Here is a 26,507-nt window from a genome sequence, read left to right as displayed (position 1 = left end):
TATTTTTGCAGACTAAATTAAGTTCACCCCCGCCCTTAGATATACTTCCGACAGTCTTGTCATTAGATAAAAATATTCGTTGAATAAAAAATATGTACTGTTAAGATGCCTACCTGCCTATCAATAATAATAAGTAATAACAGATTTTTTTCTATAATATATCATATAGGTTTTTTTGGCAAAATACCCACAAGTCTCATTAAATTTAATGATCTTAAGGTGTTAAGTTATAAAAAATGGTTTCATTAGATACATACGTTAAAACGGAACTATCGTAAAATTTACGACGGTAAGAAAAGCTTATGTTTTTCCAAAAACGTTTACTGTAAACTTCTTAAAAGTGCAACATGTTTTTTGGGATCTTTATATAAAATACGAACATAAATATCTATCGAAAATTTAAGAAACATGATAGTTGTCACTATATTCTTTTAATGTTTTGCCTCGGTGCCTCCCATCGATTGAATATCCGCACTGTCTACAAAACGTCGTTGTTATCCGTGTTTTTTGGCTAGGACAAAAAAAAACTGTTTTTTTCATTGACATATACACGTCGACTCATATTGACTGATTTCTTACTAGAAATCTTTACTTACTAAAGGCCTTCAGTACCTTCCTATTTAGAGTTATACTTCGCTCTAAATAGGAAGGTACTGAAGGCCTCAGTCTGATGTCGAAACGAAAAATCACGAAAAATATTGTCCATCGTAAATTTAACGAATGTCCTTTAATCTAGGGTTAAACATATTTTTATAGTAGATATATTTGTGGTTTTCGTTAGTGAATATATTCACAAGTACCCTTAAGCTACCTTCTTAAGAGCGAGTTACCGTTAGATAATAATAAATCTATTTTACGACTCACCGGTCGCAATTTTCATTACTCGCGGCAAGAGAGCACTAAATTTGTAATACTATCACCTCATATTGTACCTGTCCTTCTGGAGTGAGTATTAATAATCTTTATGACTACGTTTATTATTTGAATGGCGGCCATCCCTCCCTTACGCGCGTGAAAACAGCAGTTGCGAAACTCCGGAATATAATATAATAAGTAATACCCCGGCAGGACTCATTATTGTCGAACAGCGAACAGCCGGAACGGAAAGCGGATAATCAGATTTCTTCCACCTGATTTAGGTGTTGTCATGACGTTGTCTAAAATTGCATTTCCCTTATTGAATTCATCACGGGAGACTACCGAATCACTGGGCGGAAATAAAACCCTATCATGCCAAGCAGGGTCAGAGCATTTTTCTCCATGTATGTAATAAGGTTACTGAATAAGCTTTTAATTATTTTTTTGTTAAAATTGCTTATTTAGTGATTTATCTACATAAGTAAAAATATAAATGTAAAAACACAAACTACTTTTAATTTAAGTTTCGGTAATTTATTTTTTTTAAATGGATAGATATCGTGTTACCATAAAGTGACTGCCGAATACATTCATAAAAATAAGAAAGTTGGTCTGTAAAAATCTCAAATATCCTCAATGGCGGACAGCGTGTTTCTTGACAGTGCTGTTAGTTAGCATTTTCAATGTTTTTATTGAATTCTTGTTTAAACTATTTTGAATATTCTCCTTCCTTCATACATATTGTGAAATGAAACATATTATTAATGAGCGCTTTGTTTTTCTTTCATTTCCATTTAATCAGACTGAGACACCACAGAAACGCTTAAAATGGGTACAGCTATTTTAAAATTTAAAAAAAGTGAACAAATATACTTCTTTTATGTATATACATACATACATACCCACGCGTTTTTGGAGGGAACGTTATAAGGGGTAAATGATTTAAATTGTATTTTTTATGTTTCAACCAGCGGAAATGACTGAAATTAGTCGTTTAAAATTTTAAAAAATTTAAAAACATTGTAAAATTTTATCACGATAAAAGTACTTTTAATACCAACAAAAAATATCGTAGGAAAAACAATAAAATATATGGTTTAATTTTTTTTCTATAAAATGGATGTAGAATCCACCCCTGGCAGGTATCCAGTTGGAATAAGTGGGAGGAAGGGATATGAGCAGAGGGGGGTAAAGCATCTGTTGGGCATAGTTGGAAAAGTATAAATATAAAGTACTTACTTAGAGTACTAAGTACTACCAAGTAGGGCATAAAGTACAGCTTTACGTTAAACCGTTTTAAATACAGACCGAAAAGCACTTTATTACCGGTATTTGCCTAAACTAAAAGTTTATTGTACAAACGCCAAATTTACATAGATTATTCTTTCTAAAAAGTTGAACTAAAATTTAATTGTTTTTTTCGTGTATCTAGAAATTTTTAATTTGTTTCACATTAGACGCTTTAAACAAATTTAATCCCATTTTAACATCTCAATATAGATGAAGAAGAATATGAAAGTCTGGGTGTTTGCCCTGTCAGCATATGATTGAGGATCAAGTTATCATCGCGTCGATCCATTGCGGTGCTCTAAGCACCAATGGGTGAAAATAGAGGTAATACTTTTGATAATTTTTTAATCATATTTTGTTTCGTATACGAGCATCCCTTATTTTTTTTTTAAACTTTATAATATTATAAAATTTTATAAAATAAAACTTAAATGCTTATTTGTTTTATACAATTTTATTTTTAGTACTTGTATCCGTCCCTGAAGATGACAAGGCGCTTGTCGAAACCGGATGGAAGAAAGTACCAAAAATAAAAGTGGTTCGAGCTTTATTTTACGAAGTTTATAAAATGTGCCACAAAGCATCAGCAAAAAACATTCAAGAAATTTTAACTTTTATTATTATGAATAATCTTTTTTTTTAAAACTGTTTTCAGTTTTTTGCATCCCCTACTCTCAGGTACCTAGTACAAGGGGTGGTAGGAGAATATTTGGTCATGCGACTCGCTCCATGAAAAAGGGGAGGGGGGAGCTCTTTCGACACTCCATGTACAGTACAGGTATAAAGAACACCATAAAGTTTGTAAACGGTACCCACGTGTTGATGGTTCCGAGATAACCAAAGGGAATTGAACTGCCCCTTGAGTGACACGACTTTTACTTTTTTTTTTCATTTTTGAAGCCCTCTTTAAATATTGTAATATGTATTTGACAAACGAAAATAGAAAATGCACTATCACAATATGAATTCGTTATAGGAAAAAATGAACTATTTTGCTCCAGGATTTTAACCCGTATCCTCTGAAATCCGGTCGCCGGTTTAATCCACTAAGCTAAACAGTCATTCAATAGTAAAAAAAATATTTTATTTTAAAGGAATAACCCGCAAAGCCTCTCCATTTAGAGTAGAACCCGCGACGCCAGTTTTACAATCGAGCGTCTATCCAACTATGCCACGGCACCTATCAACGCTTCAATATATATTTCTTCAATATACTCATATAAGTATGTAGGTATAGCATTTTATAAATATTTTTTTGTATACTTATAATAGCTTTTTTATCAGATGAATAGTAAAATAAGTTTTATAATTTTACTAAGGCACAACAATAGTAAAAAACAAAAAAAAAGACAAAACAAAAAATAAACATGAAATTCAGTCAAATGTGAGAATACGTTAGAGAACTGTTAATGGATTAGCAGGTGTATAATTATTGAATATTAAATATAATATAAGCAGGTAATCATTCCAAAACCGTATGCTTACCGACCAATCACCTAAACTAGGCTTTACAAGTCGACTTCAATCAATTACAAAAAGTAGTATGGAAAATTAATAAAGTAAATTTGAGAGAACAATATGACGATCTCTATTTTGAGACAAACCATCACGAAAAAAAATGTTGTAGTTCAATCACAAGAACGAAATGATGAGAAGAATAGGTGGAATAAATAATGTTGGTTAACTGTTTTCTCACTTACCCAGGTAGACCGATGACATCTTCTTGGAGACATTCTCGTCTATGTAGGTCACTCCCAGGGTGAAGAGAGGAGAGGCTCCCGCACCGTGAAGTAGCTGAGCTGCCAGGAAGACCAGAAGTACGGGGACAGATCCCAGCATGCCCACCCCACCTTCGGAGCTGTCACCAGAACACTCCGCCTAGGAAGTAAATCAACGAACCCATATATGAAATGTACATAATATAAGAAAGTACTAAACACGCTAAGAGTGTCAGAAATTAAGGCTCTAAGGAGCGTATCTGGCAAGAGTCTAAAATACAGAATAAGGAACTCTAGGATAAGAGAAATATGCGAGATCGAAGATGTCGTTAGGTGGGGAAGACAACGAAGGAGACAGAGTATGCGCATGGAGAAGAATGGAACCATCCAGACTCCCCTACATTGCACTGCACGACCAACCCCAATGTACACAACTCCCGGGCAGACCACCAAAGAGATGGATTGACAACAGAAAATGAACATCGCAGGAGGTTAATCCATCTTAAAAACAGGCAACAAGGCCTACAACAGGTAGAAGAAGAAGAAGACTATACAGAGAGAGAGAGAGAAGGAGTTAGCAAACAACAGAATACATGGTAAAAATAGTGAAGGACATTGGTACCACAAACCAAGCTAGGACACAAAATGCCGAACCCTCTTCTAGTTGAACGGAAGTCCTGATGACGACAGTCAACAGTCCGGCTTCTCCTGAGGAGTTTTAAGTGGTTCACTACCAGTAATGAGCAAATGCTGAAAAGTTCTTGATTGGCCCATACTAGATTATCCCTCCTGTTCCCTATACTGATTAAAATAAAACATTTTTTTAGCTAGAAGACACAAAAATCCAGTAATAATCTATAAACCTTGTAAATAATAAGCAAGGTAAATAATAAATGCAACTCCCATCTAAAAAAACAAACAATCGAATAGTATTAAATTATAACTAGTGAAATATAATATAAACTATATAAAAGTGAAAAAACTAAAAAGTAATTGTTTTATTATATAAAATATTGTGTGCTTACTACATATGACATAATATTAATGTTTACTTTGAAGTCTGGTGAAAATAAATAATGCGCATCATTTGTTCCTAAAATTTTCATTCGTAAGTACGTATAAATTGAAATCCCCCTTTAATAGCGCACTCCTTTACTTGCCGCGAGATAAAATTAATTGCAGCAATAAATTTTACGGTACCCTCATATATTCCCACGGAACTCATCACCTTAATGAACGATAAACCGACCATCTTAACCGCCCTGACTGTGACGAAGGACACAATCTCCGCAAAAGCTCCCGGAAATACTATGGAAAAGGCCGAATCTTCCGCAAAATATTGCGTTGACACGTCATTCAGTCGAGTACCTGGACAAACAAACAAATTGGCAAGATTGCACACACTATTAAACCTATCAGGTTGTTAGCCCTGCATGCGGAACGCAAGAGAGTCCAACAAAATAGGAGATCTTTCTTTTCCTCCACGATCGCCGCTCGAAACACCCACCAGCGACCACTACTACTACTACCACCACGCCGTTTCTTAGCAGGGGTAGACAGAGAGGATGGAACACCACACTCTTCTGTCCTGACATACGCTCCTCGTTTCCTACACATCCATACATCTAGTCATGCATGTCCTCCGATTACGCAGACTTTTGACTCCACCAGATTTTGGGTTCTGATTGATCTGATCGTGCCAAGTCTTTTTAGGTCGTGCACGTTCTATTCTCTCGCTCACATTCGCCACACATTTTCTAAGTCATTCCCTCGTTATCCATTTGGTCCATATGTCCATACTATCTTAAAGAACTCTTCCTAATCTTTTCAATTATCCCTTGTTCAGCCTTACATTCCTTTTTTATATCTTCGTTTTTGATCCAGTCATTCAGTGATTTTTACTATTCCAAAAAAATAGTTTAGGGTAACTTTTTATTTTATAACATACATATAATAAACCGTGATCTGTGATTAAGTAGGTACGCCTTTCATTTATCTGCAATCTTCTGATGATTAAGAGAGATATATATTCATACATAATACCACATCTAGAATATATAGCACCTCAACATCATTAAAATTCTATTCTGCCATCGACAGCACAATTAATCGCGATTCGAGCCTTTTCGATAATCCAAATTTAGAGTGGCAGATTGTTTTTTAACGCAATTAAATGCACTTTGAAAGCAGCGCCACCGCGCTGGGGATGCATCCAATATGCATTGGATGTTAGCGAAACGAATTGGAGGGAAGATAAATAAATTTAGATGGCAATTCCGATTGGAGTTTTTGGAAATTGTTTTAGGGAGGCGGAGCGATATGCTGACAGGGTCGATGCCATTACGATAGTCTGGATGTAACATACCATATATAGGAGGAAATACTCGCATTTCAACACACTACTACTCAGAGACGTGCATTGTATATGGGCAAAAAAGCAGTGCCTACCCAGGATTACTCGCGTTCCATATGGAAACACGACCAGTGCCTTCTATGCCTTATCCTTACCAAACCCTACTGCTTACCCTGATTAAAAACTCTGTGCACGCCACTGCTACTACTATATATGTTATAGTAGAATATTTTTAAAAAAAAACTAATTAACTGACTAATCCTCAGGCTGTTTCTCCACAGGGGTAGGCAGAGAGAATCAAAGGAGACACCAATCTGTCTTTGGAAATAATCTTCGCTTTTTCAACATTCATGCATCTCCCCATACATACCCGCCGATTATTCCGACACTTGATCTGACCACTTTCAATGATCATGCCAAGTTTCCCTCAACAAAAGAAACCTCGGCTGAGGTCTGACATTCACATCAGACCTCGGCGACCTTTAGTGCATGTTGTCCCACAGGACAATCTTTAGATCACAATCTATAGTGCATGTCAGTCCTCACAGGGGTTTCCTGCAACTGGTAAAAGAGGGAATGATCGAGGGTACTAACGCCAGAGGACGCCCACGCCGCGAGGTACGAGGATATGGGATGTTCAACGTATGAGGAGCTGAAAAGGGTGGCGTATGATAGACCGGAATGGCGAAGTCAGTCGGAGGTGTATATATATAGTATATATATATATATATATATATATATATATATATATATATATATATATATATATATATATATATATATAGATATATATATATATATATATATATATATATATATATATATATGGTATATATATATATATATATAAATATATATATATATATATATATATATATATATATATATATATATATATATATATATATATATATATTGTTCGCCTCCGTAGTGTAATGGTCAGCACGCTCGGCTACCGTTCTGGAGGTCCCGGGTTCGATTCCCAGGGGGGTCAAATAAATATAAGTGATTTTTTTCACTGTAATATTTATTCAATATTACCCTGGACTGGTCCTGAAGCGGGGGGCTGATCACCTTTCCTTCATGTGTAAACGATCAAGATAACACTGGGTTTATGTGTGTGTGTGTGTGTATTATGTAGTTGTGTGAATAGTCCTATGGTAGTGACGTATAGGATTGTTGCATGCTGGTGTAGTAATTGCTCTGACGAAGAGACGGGTACGTCTCGTCAGATCGGTAGACCGAAATCTCGGCGACTAGTCATACTATAACATTAGCAGCATTTTGTATATTGATTTGTTTAAATACCCTCAGTTCAGTAATGTTGGTAGAAATCCGGTAGACTAAAATCTCGTTGAGTGGTTATGCCCTAAAATTTTGAATATTGATTTCTTAAATGAAATCAGTACTCCGTGGAAGTTCATTAACCATTATTTTCATAATTATTAAGCCTACTTCTTCTTCTTCTTCTCCGTCTTATTCCTCATTGCTGAGGGTTGTGACCCTTGCAGAAGCAATGACTCTTCTCCAGTTATCCCTTGACTGCGCTGCACGTAGCGCTTCAACCACTGAGTTGCCAGCTGCTGCCTTAATTTTAACGGCCCATCGTGTGGGGATCTTCCTCTCCCTCTCCATGAGAGGGATCTCTACCTACTTAGAATGATAATATTGATTTGTTAGCTACCCTGAGTCCGGTGATGTTGGTGACGCGCCGGCAGACGTCGTCCGAGTCCCCCGGCGCGGAGTAGCGCGGCGCCGCGAAGTGCGGCAGTGCAAAGAGTAGCGAGCCCAGCCCCATGAGGGCGGCGCCCACGCCCAGCCAGCGCGGCTTGCTGGCGCCGCGCCGCCCGCCCAGGTACGTCACGGGCACCAGGCAGAGGAAGGAGGCCATGTCGTAGCCGCCGGCCACCAGGCCCGTCTGCGAGGAGCGCAGCCCGAAGCGCCGCTCAATGGTCGTGATCACCACGTTCACGAACCCGTTCACCACCATCCCTGCGAAACGACGACAGATAAAGAGTGATCGCCAACGTTGGGGGGACTAGACAGGGCACAAGCAAAATATCAAATAGTCGATTTAAGGATTAATCAATTATTTTTTGACATCTCATCAAAGATGAAGAAGAATATGGAAATCTGGGCATTTACGGAGCTGACGACCGTCATAGGCTGGTTTAACATTACCAATTCTACCCATTATTGACAACCACACTACTCAAATTCTTGGAAGTTCTATATTTATGAATCAATTTTGAAACATTGTTCTTGAATCACTAGAACTTTACTAGAGACATCTATTGGTGAGATGAAAAGAAGCTTTTTATTGAGTAGAAACCCTTTTATTAGTATGTGAGGTCCGAATCCTGTAATTGGAGATAATCCAGATTTTGTGAACAAGTATTTGGACACACTCAAAGTGTTGTGAAGGATTTATCTACATTAGTAAAAAAATAAATTTGTTCAAAGTCTCAAATATCTTTATTCAAGAGTTATTCAAAAATTTTACACAAAGTGGCATTCAAATACGCCCGTTTTTATCTACCCATATAAATAAAAATATAAATGTTAAAAATTTCAATTCTCATCGATATTGCTCATGGCGGACATCGTGCTTCATGACAGTGTTGTCACTTAGCATTTTCAATGTTTTTGAAGAATTATTGTTTGAAAATATATTTATTTTCTTTCCTTCACAAACATTGTGAAATAAAATATGTTTAAAAATAACGTATATGTATATAAACATAATTTTTTTAAATATTGTTACAAAAATATTACAATTCAATTAATTAACCAGTTATTTCTATGATGTTTATTGATTTTACTTAATTAAGGATATAACACAGTTTTTTCTGTGTATAGTTTAATTATTTTTTTCTTTAATTTCTCATAAACTCGTATTTTAGGTATTAAATTTTTAAAATTAATTTAAAATCATATATTTATTTTTAAATACGTGGGGAGTTTATTAATATACTAAATACTTATATTTAAATTGTAATTTAGCTAGAATAGCTTGGTGTTGCATTTTGTTATTCTAAAATAACTTTCGAATCTCAAAGATGTACTGTGTTCAGATGTCAGAAATGTAACATTTTTTTAATACTTGAAGATGTGCAAAATTGCGTCCATTCTCGGTTGTTCAATACGTTCATTCGTTATTCTTTTTTTTTAAAAAAAGGAATTCATTTATTTTCTTTTTATTCATTCATCTCTGGATAAAAATTCTTTTGAACAACGAATGAACTGTCTGCGTGCTGAGTAGCCGAGAATGGACACAATTTTCTTTTATGAAATGAAATGAAACTTCGTTTAGTTACATAATTAACTGTCACAAGCAGTTTCTCTGGATCGAAGAAAATGTGAAAAGCAATCAAATATTCTCGTAAAGTGTTCGCTGCACACGAGGGGCGGTGACGTTTCGACGAAATAGTCAATATCTAGAGGAAATGGACAGTAAATTTTTGATAAGTAAATAGGGTAAAATAAGATTCGACGTCACATTGAAAACTATAATTGAAGTGGAACATCTTAGGAGGCGATTCGATAATCGATAATTGGACGAGAATGTAGAGCGATATTTCACGGAGGCGTCAAGTTTATTAGGCACAATTCGTTACACGAGAGAGAAGGAAGATGTAACGTAGAGAGATGTTATATATGAACAAGGAGGTACCACGCGTTGTGTAAGTATATAATATTTATCATTGTGTTTAGTGATTATTTATATGTTTATCGTGGCACTTCAGACGATAATCTTATTTTTTAATATTAGCTTATTCAGAAAAATATTTTTCATCCTAGAATTCTTACGGAGACGTCAGTTTAGCGGGTATATAAAACCATTTAAAAAGCTACTTTTGACCTAAATGTGTAGCCATTTCAAAAATGCCGGCATAGGGTTGATAAGAGGGGTAGATACTATACACAGAGGGGGCGTTGAAGTAAGGCTCGCTAAGAAATATATTCCTCCCCTTGGCTTGGTCTCTTTCATTTCCTCGAGAAGTCTCTACCCTCTACCCTCCATTATACCCGGATATGCGGAGGTTTAAATAGGTACATGAGATATTGTCACTTAGAGGTAGCTGCTTTGGTGTTAAGTATTGTAATTTTGGCTAACGTTTCTGCTACAATATACGTAAGAATACGACCCCTCAAAGGTAGTTGTAGAGGTGTGTTAATTTCCTAATTAAAAAAAATATTATGTAGAGAAATAGAAGTGTGTTAATTTCTTAATAAAAAATGTGTGTTTGTGTGTGTAGGGAGAGAGAGAAAACAAAGTGCCATCTGTTGAATTTTATCTGACACATTTATTAATGTATGCGAAATTCATTGGAATTATTTGACGTACTAACCAAAAATATTTTTTTAATCAGTTTTTTTAATACCTACATAGTACTGCTTAGTTCGAGTACCTCAAAATCTTTGTTCCATAAATAAATTGAGAATTTGTGTACAAAGATTCAAACGTACATATTATATGTACTCAAAACATTGTTTATTGTATAGGAATTGATCAATTTATACACATGTATATCTATTACTACTGCTGACTATTATCCGCTTCTAGTGATGCATAGGATACTCTATCAAATTTATGCAATGTCAAGTTTAAGGTTAGTTTAAGGCAAAGTTAATGTAAGACCTGCGCTCAAATTAATTATATACGAGAACCAAAATAATTTAAATTAATATTATTTTACTATATTCTATATTTAAATGAATAACGTTGTGTAGATTTGCTTTATATCAACTCTCCATACAACTATAACAATCAATTCAGCATATATCAATTCAGTAATACTGACAACTGAATGTAAATTGCGTATCCATAACTTTCTAAGCGGTTCACCTAATGAACTGAATATAAAATGAAAAAACAACGTAATTTTTTTAAGAAAAAAATATGAAATAAAATTAATAATAACAGTTTCACAATCTTTGGAAATGGCACCCGTAGCAAGATGCACGTCTTAAAAGTAATCCTGTAAATAAAATATGTAATATGCGAGAATGGCGAAACATCATGCAAATGTAAGCAAATCTCTTGATTTATAGCTCCTACATTACATTAAAGCAAAATTCATCATGGTTAAGAAACTTTAAGCATTCTATCTCAGATTTTGTTTGTAATTTAACCAGAGAAAGCGCGGTAAAGTTATGAAGATAGAAATTCTTTTTAGTTAAAATGGTAAAAGAAACTTTAATAATGTACTCGTGCTTAAAAGCAACCTGAAAGGCATTTCTTAGAGTCCCTACTTTTGTATTCGTCTGCTTCTATGTTGGTACGATGGACCAACGGAAGGTTAGTGGCCACTATGACAAATTCTTGAGATGACACTCTTCCAATTGTCTCGGAACCTCGAGATTAGATTAGAGAGAGGTACCTCGGTCTAAGATTAAACAGCCTATTGCAGATTTTACCTGGTCCGAGCAGCGGATATGCGATCTCCCTCGCCCTCTTCTTCCCTCTACGCTGCCGACCACAAGGTTCTAAGGACTATCTTCTTCTTCTTCTTCTTCTCTTCTTACGAGGTGACCATTTGGTTGAGGGTTTGTCTACGAGCAGTTATATTATATTTAGAGAATGCAGGCGTCTAGCTGTTAAGGGTATTCGTAGCATAGGCTTTCACAGCCATTTCTCAAAGACATCTAATATTGCGTTGTTTTTCCTTTGATTTTGGATATAAGAATAATCATTTTTATCTGAATTCCGATCACTTAAATAAAATACAAATATGCCAAACGATCCATAAGATATATCTGCTTCGCAACATAAACTATTTTTTCATAACCTTAATATTAAACTTGATGATGCAAAATAAAAATCGTTTGCATTTTATCACTGTATGCAGGTGTTAACCTATTACCATTTTTAAAGTAACAATTTTTGAAATGACAAGAAAGTAGGGAGAATAATTCTCTGTGCGGAAATCCGATTCAAGGTATGCTCAAAAGACTTCCCTACGTATATAGGTACCTACCTATATTATTAAGCGAAAAAATTGTGAAAAATCCATTTATAAATACCACTCAAATCTAACTGTCAACTGTCAATAAACGGAAAAGATATCAAATTTAGTGAAGGGGAAAACAATGTTTTGACAGTCTGACAAAATTTGAGGGGTAGCTACGTAGATACGATTTCATTTTTGTATTCGTTCAATATGTCACCGCAAATTTATTTTAGCGGTAGTACGAAATATTTCGAATACACATATACTCGATAGATACTCGTAAATATGTATATCCATGTATATTGTAAATAACAAAATAATTACAACATTTAAATACCATCACGTTCACAAATAAATCTATGTACAATAACACTTATAGCCTGATGTTTTCTACTTACAACTAAAAAAAAATGGTTTAAATATGCAAATCTATACAAAGGGGTAAGATATCCATAAATTTCTGGCCACCACTGTATACGGAATTTAATATTTTATTTTATACATGAATTTTCTTTGTCTCTCAAAAAAGGATTTTGCAAAGTGTGCGCTTTACTGGGAAAACATGAAGCCCGGGAGGAGCATAATATAAGATAACATAGCAACAGTTGCCAACAGATGGCGCCTCAGCGGGGGTGTGCTACATACTACAATACCAGAAAGGGAGGAATCGTGATTTAGGAGATATAATATTCCTCTTTCTTGCAGAAATAAGAACAGCTAAGTAGCATTTTTCTTAAAGGAAATGATTTTTCGTGGTTACATTATTGTTTTTTATGTAAAGAAGTGACTAAGGGGTAAATTTTTATTTAAAAAAGATCGTCTATGTAATAATTTAATTCAATATTACGATAAAATTTAGGAATCTGCAAAATTACCATTTTTTATTATGTTTTAGATTTTTTTTGTTCGTATATATTTTTTTAAATACAAACGTACATATACATACAAACATTCATATGTGCATATACAAAAATATTTTTTTACTACTTATCGTGGTGGAGTAAGTTGGCATTTAAATAAACAAAATTAATATTTTTACTAAACAAGATTTATATTGTAGTTAAATATCTATACAAATCTATAATTTAAGAAAGATAATTAAAAATAAAAACATATTTTGCATTTTTGGCTTTACTTATCAGATTGATGAATAAAACTAAAAAATCTGTATTCGCGACTGTGGAATTCGATTACCGATATGAGTACCACAAAAAACAAAATAGATACATTATCATACTTTTAAAATCAATTTAAAAACGAGTTTAAAAGAAAATTATAGATTTGCTACATAAATAAACCGATAATAAACAGAATTGTAGGATATTTGAGAATAAAAAGGAATTTAGTAGTAACCCTTATCCGCACCCTAATGGTGCATAGGGCACTGCATCATATAAACGCAGTGTTATCTTGATCGTTTACACATGAAGGAAAGGTGATCAGCCCTCCGCTTCAGGTACAAGTCCAGGGTAATATTGAATAAATATGACAGTGAAAAAATCACTTATATTTATTTTACCCCCCTTGGGAATCGAACCCGGGACCTCCAGAACGGGAAAAAAAAGGAATTTAATTCGGAAATAATTTTCAAAAACTGGCAGTAATTGTAGGTATTGTGGAATTTGATTACCGATATCAGTACCACAAAAAACAAAATAGATACATTGTCATACTCTTAAAAACAATTATTATACGAGTTTAAACGAAAATTATAAATTTTCTAAATGAATAAACCGATAATAAACAGAATTGTAAGATATTTGAGAATAAAAAGGAATTTAATTCGGAAATAATTTTCAAAAACTGGCAGTAATTGTAGGTATTGTGGAATTTGATTACCGATATCAGTACCACAAAAAACAAAATAGATACATTGTCATACTTTTAAAAACAATTATTATACGAGTTTAAACGAAAATTATAAATTTTCTAAATGAATAAACCGATAATAAACAGAATTGTAAGATATTTGAGAATAAAAAGGAATTTAATTCGGAAATAATTTTCAAAAACTGGCAGTAATTGTAGGTATTGTGGAATTTGATTACCGATATCAGTACCACAAAAAACAAAATAGATACATTGTCATACTTTTAAAATTAATTTAAAAACGAGTTTAAAAGAAAATTATAGATTTTCTATATAAATAAACCGATAATAAACAGAATTGTAAGATATTTGAGAATAAAAAGGAATTTAATTCGGAAATAATTTTCAAAAACTGGCAGTAATTGTAGGTATTGTGGAATTTGATTACCGATATCAGTACCACAAAAAACAAAATAGATACATAGTCATACTTTTAAAAACTTTTACGAGTTTAAACGAAAATTATAAATTTTCTAAATGAATAAACCGATAATAAACAGAATTGTAAGATATTTGAGAGTAAAAAGGAATTTAATTCGGAAATAATATTGAAAAACTGGCAGTAAACACACAATATATTGTTGATTCAAAAACAATCATAATAATCAGGAAAAAGATTTACGAAAATTAATGATATCAATAAATGTTATAAACAGAAAAATTATTATTTTTTATTGGGTACTTTATTTATTTTTTAAATAAATTGTACATATCCTTTGGCTACGATTACATACGGAAATTATTGAGGTATCTTCATATAGGGTTGATTAGATTTATTTTCCGTAGAAATACATGAATACACAAAGTTTTCGGTAAAAATGCACAAATAAACGAAAGAGTATATACATATATATATATATATATATATATATATATATATTTATATATATATATATATATATATATATATATATATATATATATATATATATATATATATATATACATATATATATATATATATATGTATATATATATATATATATATATATATGTATATATATATATATATATATATATATATATATATATATATATATATATATATATATATATATATATATATATATATATATATATATATATACAGGCGAATAATAACATATTTTTATACATACCTACTAATCATTTCTTTCTAAATACATATTGCATTGGTTTCTTACTCTTCTGAGAGATGAAAAAAAATTAATAAAGGTTTTCAACAAAAGAAAAACCCACCTAAAAAATATAGGTATATTTTGAATATACCTAATTTGATCATACTATTCTACATATAAGCGGGGATATTTGATTCATTCACATAAGACTTAATAGGGATTGAGAATCATTGAAAGCTTTCATCTCCGGTATTACTGAAGGAGGAGAATACAATATCAGATCCCCGAGATAACTGAGAAAATAAATTCAATAGAGGTTATGGTATTTAAATATCATTCACGTTCCTTTCCCAGCCCGAGGGGTGTGAAGAGGATTTAGGGACAATGAAAGCCTTCGTTTCACATCTATATACAAATGAATATGGATGAATGGAAGATAAGCACCTTCATACATCGAGACATTAGCAGAACGAGACATGAAATAATTTTTTTTACATGCGTGTATGTAAGTATCTGCTTCTGTAGCGTAGTGGTTAGCGGTTATGCTGCCGTGCTGGAAATCTCGGGTTTGATTCCCAGCGGAGTCAAAATAAGTGTTCACTCTTACCATATACTTATTTAATATAATCATGGAATGGTACATGAAGCGCATGGCTGATCAATCAATCTTTAAAACCTTATACATAATAAGTAATGTAAATAATAAATGCAACTCCTATTTTTAAAAAAAAACAAAGATCACCTAACCTAACTTGACAGGTATTTATTTACATGTGAAAGATAAAATAATTTTGGTTGTTAAAAACACATCTTTTGACTGGAATGGCAGCGCAATCTGTTGAACGCAACAGCTGTTATGACACTGCTGTCACTTAGTATTTTCAATGTTTTCGATTGCATAATTATTGTTTCATAGACGTTTGACGTGTTAGAAATATTAACTTTATTATTCTTTCTTTTCCATTTAACCAGACTAAGCCACAGTATTGCATGGCTAGGTACAGCTAGTAGTAAATATGTTATACCAAATATCTCGGGTAGTGGTCCTGTGGTTAGTGTCGCGGACTCTGAGTCACAGTTTTGGGTTCGAATTCACTCTACCACAACTTGATACCTGTTATCAATAACTTATACAATATTCATCAAACCCTTATCCGCACCCGATGGTGCATAGGGCACTGCATCATATAAACACAGTTTTATCTTGATCATTAACACATGGAGGAAGGGTGATCAGCCGTCCACTTCGGGTACCAGTCGAGGGTAATATTTAATAAACATTAGAGTGAAAAAATCACTTACATTTATTTGACCCACCTGGATATCGAACCCGGAACATCTAGTACGGAGGCGGACACATATAACATATAAATAGTGTGAAATTGAAATACGTATGCAATTTATGTATAAATAAGAAAAAAAGTTTTTCTCTTAAAAAGTACATCTTGGTTCATTAAAAGGTACGTTAATGTTAAGGGAAAAAATGTATAAATAATCCAAGAGATTGCCTGCAGTTATTCTCGCATGAGATGGAAATGATGTCACAATCTGTGCAGCTGAAATTCTCTGTTCGTATTAAATTCGACGTAATTAAATCTTCTCTACAATGTTTACAAATAATAGACAATTATGCAAATATTAATGAAAGCGCTAGGCAAGTTTCCCAGCTATGAAGTTGGTGCGTCGCGTCGGTAAAGCAGACTCCGTCGAGTGGATAACTGAAATTTTACCGGCACAATGGTAACACTACAAAAGAAAGTTTCAAATTAAACAATGTCTTTCAATTACCGTAATGCTAGTAATTCGGTAGAGAGATTTATACTTTGTTTTTTAAACAAAACGTATGGGTATCCAAACTCGAGAAACTTAGTTAAAGCTGGATAATCGATAGCCCGCAACTTAATTTACCTGTAAGCCCAGACTTCCATATTCTTCTTCATCTATGTTGAGATGTCAAAAAAAAATGTAAAAATTAACTTCTAGTTGGAGATAATCCAGATTTGTGAACAAGTATCTGGACACACTCAAAATGATGTAAATAAAATAACTTGTCAAATTATAAGCTTAAATAAAATTTAAATAAAATTTTATTATAATTTCTAGCGTTTCTCAAGTATGTAAATATAATCCAGGATTCGGTTTCTGAAGAATAAATACAATTTCCTACATTTAAGAAGTGTGGCTATCAATCTTGAGTGTTGAATGGTACACGTGTGTAAAATGATCACCTTAACAAGCCAATGATAGGACATAAACCTTGTAAAAACCCAGATTTATATTCTTTATTATTCTATATTATTTTTCATCTTGGTTGAGGTATCAAAATGTCACTATAAATTAATCATAAATTTAATTTAAAACTGCTTAAAGTCTTAACCAATGTGAAAGAATAGCCACCTTTATATTAATTTTAATTTCGCGGCGGATTTCCATAACCGCTACTACTTGCCACGTTACTTAGGCTCCTTCTCCCCGACCAAGTGTTCCCTAAACGCCGAGAAGCGAGAAGCATTGGAAGTAAATAATCAAATTAAATTTCCACCCAACGAAGTTGTTTGATTAGGCACAATTTGATGTAGCCTCCACGCGTTCGTTAGGAACTATCTCGCCGCCGTATCGCAAGAAGGGTGCTTCAGTGAGATTTACCTGGTGTTTTCAATTAACAAGCCCACTTCAGATACTTGGAAATTGAAATTTTGGAGTAGGCCTTATTAGTAAAAGAAAGAGAGCTATTTTAATAAACACAGAAAACCAAGTGTTAACGTCTTGTTACTTATTAAAATCATAGTATATATTCTGTAAAATAAATTATAAATAAAACATCTGTTTCTTGAATGTTTTCCACAGATACTTTGTGGCATATTTTATAATATCTTTGTAAAATTTATTAACTTTGTTTTCACCACTTTTTTTATTAATACAATTCAATCTAAGGTTGAATTTTGTTGATAAAAAAAGTGGTGAAAACAAAGTTAATAAAATTCAACCTTAGATTGAATTGTATTAATAAAAAAAAGTGGTGAAAACAAAGTTAATTAATTTTATAAAGATAAAACATCTGTTTTTTACCACTTGAGATTTATATTGTTAGACTAGTTTGAGTTGTGCGCCTCCGTGGTATAATGGTTAGCGTGTTTAGCTACCGTGCTGGAGGTCCCGGGTTTGATTCTACAAGTGATTTAACAGTGATTTTACACTCTAATATTTATTTAATACTACCCTGAGCTTGTCCCTGAAGCGCAAGAGGGATCACTTTGCCTTCATTTAAGCAAATATTAAGATAACACGATGCAGTGCCCTATGCACCATTGAATGCGGATAAGGGTTAGGGAGAGAGTTTTAGATGCTACGGATGCTTTCATCTACGGGTTGTAATCTTATATAAACTTTTTATTTTTAAACCCGTAGATGGAAGCATCTGTAGCTTCTAAAACTAGTTGTTACAATATAATACTAAAAGGGAAAAAACAAGTGTTTTATTTATAATTTTATCATGTCTTCCACAAAGTGAATACCAGAACAATAAATAACATTCCGTGAAATTAATACCGGGACTGAGTGAAAAAAACACTAAGATTATTGTAAATGAAAGGTTGTAGAATTTTTTATACAAACGAGGAAATTGTATGTACAAATCATACTGTATAAATAATATTTTAAGGATAAAGATGTTAGGTAATTAATTTCTGGAGGCAAGTCTCTTTTTTTTAAATCTTCAATAGTTGTTGAGATCCAAATATTTATTTTTAAAGGATTAACAAATATTTTCCGGTAAAATAATATCAATGATTAAATAAATAAATATGTTTTTATTTTAAGTATTAACTTTTTATTCAAACAGTTTTTTGAGTCTACTAAGTTTTTTTTATTAAAAAGCACACAAAAATTAGGTCATGCCATAGCTAGGTGAAACAATTGTCACAATATTAAATTTTATGTGTTTTTTTTTAATAAAATACAACTCATTGGACTTAAAAATCTGTGTTTAATTTAAAAATTAATACATAAATTAAATAGGAGTTCTGCAAATAAAACGCCAAATAAATAAATAAATAAATAAATATGTATTCAGAGGATTAAAGTGTTTGAGTTTTTTTAAATAATCAGCATGCAAAATGTATTTGTATTATACATAAGTAGGTACTTTTTTGTATGTTGGCAATGTTAGTGATAATATAGTATTTGATTAAGAAAATAAACAAATAAAACGTAAATTCACGTCATGTTTGCATTCAGTACGGTGTCATCTACACTCCAAGGCGAGGGAACGAGCCTCTGTCATTTTTGAAAAGGTCTGTCGACTGTTCATTCATTTGAAAGCTCTATAGAAGAATATAACTCCAGCGCAGACTACAACACTCCGCCTCTATCTCCACTCTCCACACTCATATTCTATACCTGAACCTCCGTATCTACGGCTAAATACTCCTTAAAACAACAACAGACAACTCTTGCTTTTTCAGTACCGTGTACCTACACTCTTTCAAATATCTCGGCGTTTCACAGGCGCACGAATTTGTCCACTATCTACTCGCATTGTATAATATTACGTCTGAAGAACTTGAACGAAAGGGTGGATGTTTTTTGTAAAGTTCTAAGGGTTTTTTGTGGCTTGATTTACCAAAGTTTGGAAATAAAGCTTTGTCCACAGTATGAACATTTTTATACCTTTATATTACCAGATATTTTTAAAATTATATATCTATGACTACAACTGTCCCTGTAAGTCGTAAAAGACTTGAAATGATGAAATACATCGAATCCTTGAAAGTGAACAGTTCAGAAGAATAATCGGCGGGTATGTAGGAAGAAAACCATGAACTTGTGAGAAGAAAAGAATATACAAAAAAAGGAATGGTGTGGCGGTCTTTCTTATATGCCTACTACTGCAGAGAAGCAGCTTGATAGTGGGATTCGAATCCCAGACCACAAACTTAAATTTCATGACACTACCACAGAAACAGAGTGCGAATCATTATTGTTGGTTCTACCATCCAAAAAATATTGTATTTATTATTATTTCAATATAACTATAAAAAAATGTTTTACTAAGAAAAGGTTTATACTATTATTAATTTGGGAGTGCTGAAAAATATTAAAAAATTAAACTTATTTATCTTAAAGTAATATTAATATAAATTAGGAAAATTGACACCCTGTCAATTTAAAAAAAGATTCTTACAAAAAATAGCAACATAATTTTTTGATTTTAATTATGTATGACATTTTCAAGTGAATACTATTTGAAAGATAATTTAACTACGAGAAAAGAGGGAGTCTATAACGAAATTCCGTAATGTAATTTTCTAGCTGAATTAATGGTAATAAAGTAACATCATTTTGTGGAGTCAATTTCAGCAATATCTGGCCCTGTTTTCTACTCTAATGGATTTTAGAAATCAATTACTTTTCAGGCTTCGTAATACAATAAGGAAAAAATTAGTCTTTTTGCGGAAATTCCACTTTATCAGAAAGAATTTGATGAATTAATTCAAAACCTTGAATGCAAATCAATGTAAACATTTAATGTTAAGTTTTGTTTAAATTTTACTCGACACATAATTTTTAGAAAATAGAGAATGCATTTTTTATAAATCTTTCTAATTCCATATTAAATACGAAAATAATTTTTAAATGCTCAATGTATCTGAAGTGGTAAGTCACTGGTCGCTCAACTATTTCATTTTAAAGTTATTTTTTGTAGTTCGAAATTATTGGCAGTCGTTTCATTTATTTATTTGACTTTAAAGTAAGAATTTTGCATAACTTTGCTGTTAAGTTTAATTAATTGAAAAAAAAACAGCTATTTAACAAATCTAAGAGCTGTAAAAAAGTCAAAAAATATTTTTTTCATTGCAAGGGCTAATTTTCACAGCATGTATTTATTTTATTTTAAGACTTTAAGACATGTTTTTTTAGTATATCTCGTAGTAAATATAGTCTTAAAATACGTAAAGTGAAAATTATAAAAAAAATACATAATAATTTTTCATATGGTTAGTCTTAAAATGCATACTTTTTTAACTTAATCATTTATATTTCACAATAACATATTATTACAAATAAATATACTAAATGATATATATTATGCCTACGAAATAACATACAAAATAATTTTTTTTTTGGACCATTTTTTGCTATCCCAGGGGTGGATTTGTAATGTTTTCTAAATAACAATTCAATAGAGTATTATTGAAAAAATACCTTGCAAAGCTCCAGTCCAGCACAGCCAGAAGAGTGCCCACTTGGCGGTCCTGAACCTCTGCAGCCAGGAGGGGCGCAGCATCATGAGGCCGCACCTAGTGTCCTGCTCGCCTCTCTCCTTGGACTCCTCGCCCCCTGCGACTCTCGGCCCCCCTGGGACTCTCGGCCCCCCGTCCGGACTCCCCGGACTCCCGGCCTGCAAGGGCAGAAAACTCTGCGTGGACATACTTGACATTTTGCTTTGCGTAAATTTGCACCACTGATCAACGCACTTGATATGTTTATTTGTTCGCAAACTTATTACGTTCAGTAAAATTCATCACTTTGATATAATTCCATTTTTTTATCAATCATGTGATAATAGTTATTCTGTAAATAAATAAAAATATTGACAAACATTTTTAAAAATACTTAAACTTTATTTTTTTTAATTATATTTATTTTTTACGCGGAATTTACGTGCTTATTATAAAACACAAATGTTTTAAACATTTGACAAATACATATTACTTTATTCACCGTCTGTGTACTACAATATAATTTGACGTCCGCCTAGTACTCTAGTACTCTTTCCAAATGCATTAGATTTCCACATCAATATATATATATATATATATATATATATATATATATATATATATATATATATATATATATATATATATATATATATATATATTATTTTTTTTCACATTATATATATTACCAATATTTTAAACTTCTGTAGAAAACATTCCGTCCATAAAATTAGTTTGTTTTAAGGCCGTTATCATTGAACCATTACCTAAATGAATTTGAGGAAAGGAAATTTTCTACTCCATCCAATGATCGTGACTGTAATAACATTAGAAACAATCATGAACGTGAATGTTTAGATGGTTTTTAATAATGACAGCGGTCTTACTTTATACGATTTGTATGTAATGGATTAATATCAGACGGGAGGAATATCTAATGTAACACACTCAACATATAAAGGATTGTATTAGACTTGTTTTAAAAGCCGATATAATCAATATTTTCATACATCATTTTCTTGTGGAAAATTCGCCTTCGTAAATACGTTGTTTTCGTTATTAATGAAGTTGGTAATGAATGATGTCACAGAAACGATTGACTTATTTAAATATTGGTAACATTGCCAAATTATTGGCGCTTCTATTTGTTGATGTCTATGTTCCACCCTCCCCTACCCCCCGCCCATCATATTTGTATAACACAAATGGTAGTGTAGTGGTTAACAAACAATCCACACTACTACTATAACAGCTCTATAAACCATAGACAATAAACCATATGACGTCATAAAACGTTCGATGACGGAAATTTGATGACGTATGCGAACGCACGTTTTTCGTTTTATTCAAATATCTATAGTTTAAACCTTAATATCTCCCTTAGTTCTCAACAGATTTTAATAATAATTTTATCGATAGTCTTGTGATTTTTCATTTTAATTTATTAGTCAATAAACCAACACAGTGACAAAAATCTATTGCATGGATAAAAAATATAAGAGTAATTTTTTATATGTACAATGTACATTACACATTTAATTTAACATAGGCATGACACGCGACACGTAATAAATAACAACAATTTAGTACCTACTTACTATCTTATTGTTATTCGTCTTCTTAAAATAATGTCGGAAGTCTCAATTTAAAATTTAATCCAACAGGACATAAATCAGGGTATATTTGTCGAGTGCATTCTGTTTATGTCAAATATAATTTGACAAAAGTTCACTTAACAGGCGCTATTATAAAGCAATCTTGAATCTAATTGGGAGATTCAATGGGTGACAAATAACACTTTAGATTACATGGATTCAGCTGTTAATACGATAAAGTGGACATCTTCACTATAAATGATAACGTACCTTCTATTGAAATAATTAAGTTAGTACACTTAGCATTTCCGCCGCAGTTTTGTGCGGGTTTCCAAAAATTAAACTAGTTCTGGCTTTATTATCTTTATCGTAGTCATACAGGAGAAAGTGACCAAGTGGATTTTTTTACAAAAACGTGATCATTATTTGATATCTTACTAGCTTAATATTGCTCTGAAAAAAATCTCGAAGGATTTTAAACTTGGAAGTATAATATATTGACTTGTTAAAAATGACTAACTGCATGGATGTTTATTTTCTCGCCAAGGAAAAGTGACTTAAATAGCCCTCCTGAACATTAAACGTTTGGTTAGTTGGTCACATTCTCCTGTACGACTACGATATATATGTAATAAACCAATCTTTAATCGAAATTGGACATAATGACATTTGGTTGCAATCTTATAGAGAACAAATACTTATGAATATTTTTTTTAATTTAAAGAAATAATTTTGCTTTAAAATCACTTTCAAGAAATAGTGGTATTTACTAAGTAAAACATTAGTTAAAAATTTTACCACAAAGTGACTGCCGAATCAATTAATGAAAAAACTTATTAAAAGTTGGTTTTAATCTAATAATATATTAAAAGCCTACTCATTTTTATCGTTTCTATTTTTTTATTGTGTTGCATTTTTCTTCAAATAAACTGAGAAGTTCAAATTAACTAATACTTATTAACTTACTAACCATCATGCCGCTACCCCGCAGGGGTAGGCACAAATAATAGAACGCCACACCAATATGTCTTTGCACACAATCTTCGGTTCTTCCACATTCATACATTTTATCATTTATACGTGCCAATTATTCTGACTCCTGACCTGACCACTTTCAAGTATTTGAAATACTTGATAATCCCACATTTTCTTTTGTCTTCATCTGCTTCTATTACCAACCACATTCGGTACATAAATTTGCTTAACTATCCTTTCTTCACTCATTCCATTCACATGCCCAAACCATCCCAAAACACCTTTATTAATTTTATCGATAATGCTTAAATCAGCCTTGCACTCATTCCTTATATCACCATTCGAACATCTGTCACACGTTTTGCCGCACATCTGTCCAAGATAACGCATTTCTACTGCATATAGTCTATATTCAATAATACTTGTATTTAAAAATAAAAATAAAGATCTAAGGGGTCGGTAATCGTTGGAGTGTGAATCAATAAAAAAAAGAGGATTTTTTTTAATCTCTCATCCAAATTTAAAAATGATCTCAATTAAGTATATGTTTAATCAGGGATTTTTTCCATGTAACGCGGTGGAAACGCGTTTCGGCACCTGTTTTCACGGATTTATATAAAAAAAATAATTTTAAAAATATATGAGACGAAACAATGTTTGTGATTACGTAAATACAATACATATTTATATAATTTATTAAAATAATTAATAAGTATTATAATGAATATTTAAATAATATTTGAATATGTTTTTTTATAATAAAAAGCTTGACATGAAGTGAGTTCCAGAACCTTTTTTGTTCAAAAAAAGTCCTGTGTATTATATGTAATAATTTTAACCAAAATTCGTTATGAATAGTTCAACAAACTGCACTGTTTTTTAATGTCAAAAATTGGCATTTACTTTTGATTCATCACATAAGATATGTTGTTTTCAATTTTCAATTTGAAAACATCGCGCATCGCACAAGACTTTCCCGCGTCTGTTCATTCGACCGCCCTGCCGCCAGGAGACGCGAGCGCTGACTGAAGCAGCTCGGGGTGATTCCCCGCTTATATCCCGTGGACTCTATGCGCCCGTAGGTGGATGAAAATGTGGGATAATACTGTCCCGAGTACCTATCGGGATCTCAGCGCCGACCAGGGGTATTGGCCGGTGCACAATATCACTTACTGTTACAGTATATAAACCGCACTGTATGTTTTGCTCTCCTAAAATATGCTTCCCTGGTCGCTCCCCCTGTATTTTCATAAGGGTACTTGCGACGCTACTTTTTACTAGATTAAAAGTACCTTCTGTTGTTACTCGGGTGTCGTTACAATAATAGCATATTAGCAAGAGTGGTGGACTTTTTGTTTATTGTATGCACGTTTTAATGATATATTATTTGTATAATCAATAATATATTTTAATAATATATTATATATTTGAAAAAAATGGAAAGATACGGAAGAGGGTTGTATCCAGAAGTGGAGGACAGAAGGCTAAGCAAGAAGAAGAAGAAGAGGAATAATATATGACAGCGATTCTCAACCTTTTTTTGGGTAGCGTACCACTTGGTAGTACATCACGCTTAATTGTACCACTTCGTAAAAATGATTGTATTGTGAGAAATTCGTTATTTTATTTGCATTTTTAATTTTATACTATATTTACCAAAATTTAATTTATTTAAGTTTGAAAAAATACGAAAGGTTTTAATTTTTCTGATAAAAATGAGACATTTGACCTTTACATATGACAATGTCTTTTTTTTAATAAATATGTTTAAGCAACTAATTTTTGTTTTTTTAAAGATATAGCATTAAATTAAATTATTGATACAAACAAAATTCAATGCGCCGCAGGCAATATTATTCCAAAAATTACATACTGTAGGTACATAGTAACAACTGTAGTACATATTATTAATTTTAATTAGTAAAATTATATTTTCATGTCTGATTTTTTTTACTTTTTATTATTTTTCACGTACCACTAACTATCAACTCGTGTACCACTGGCGGAACGCGTACCACAGGTTATGATCCGCTGATATATGAGTTATCATAGTTCATAATTTATATCTGTTAATTCGTATAAGGTTACAATTTTGATGACAAAATATTTGTTTTTTAACAAATTTATAAAAAAATCTTCTTTACTTTTTAATTTTTAATCAATGTTTTTTTTTATGAAATACTATCTAACTAACCATCACGCCGCTTCTCCGTAGGGGTAGGCAGAGAGAATAGAACGTTACGCTAATTTGTGTTTGCGAACAATCTTAAAAAAAAACTTAAATTCTTTATAGTATTTTGACTACTTGGAGCATCCAAGACTTGATTATAAAATTATTCAGCGTTGCAAAAATAGTATATTTAAATGCAAGAGATATTCACGAGATAGAGAATTGTTTGTTCTTATTATCATGTAGTATAACTTAGATGTTATATAAATCATTCAAAAGTATATAAATCATATGATATTAAACAACTCATTTCTTAAACATAGAATGGTAAATTGAAGCGCCACCTACGCACGCGCGCGTTTCATCCCAAAACGGAAGTAAAATTATTAACATAATTTGTGTATGAT

At 32.3% G+C, this 26,507-nt stretch overlaps 1 protein-coding gene across 2 annotated transcripts in view; it reads right to left on the bottom strand.

Annotated features, from left to right (window-relative positions):
* Oatp26F (Organic anion transporting polypeptide 26F) overlaps nucleotides 1-26,507 on the bottom strand; it is a 66,003-nt gene that overhangs the window by 23,768 nt on the left and 15,728 nt on the right. Inside the window, exons 3-5 of one of the 2 annotated variants that reach the window (XM_088257989.1) lie at nucleotides 21,344-21,539; nucleotides 7,904-8,211; nucleotides 3,849-4,026 (exon numbers count right to left, since the gene is read on the bottom strand). In XM_088257989.1, coding sequence (XP_088114115.1) covers nucleotides 3,849-4,026; nucleotides 7,904-8,211; nucleotides 21,344-21,539 — 682 coding nt within the window. The remainder of the gene's footprint in view (nucleotides 1-3,848; nucleotides 4,027-7,903; nucleotides 8,212-21,343; nucleotides 21,540-26,507) is intronic. The other variant, XM_088257990.1, reaches the window with a different exon arrangement.

This window comes from Brachycentrus maculatus, unplaced genomic scaffold (genome assembly GCF_059751285.1).
Source record: "Brachycentrus maculatus isolate JH-2025_06_01 unplaced genomic scaffold, ASM5975128v1 h1tg000089l, whole genome shotgun sequence".
NCBI lineage: Eukaryota > Metazoa > Arthropoda > Insecta > Trichoptera > Brachycentridae > Brachycentrus > Brachycentrus maculatus.
The sequence above is the reverse complement of the archived record's forward strand: the minus strand, read 5'-3'. Positions and strand labels throughout refer to the sequence as shown.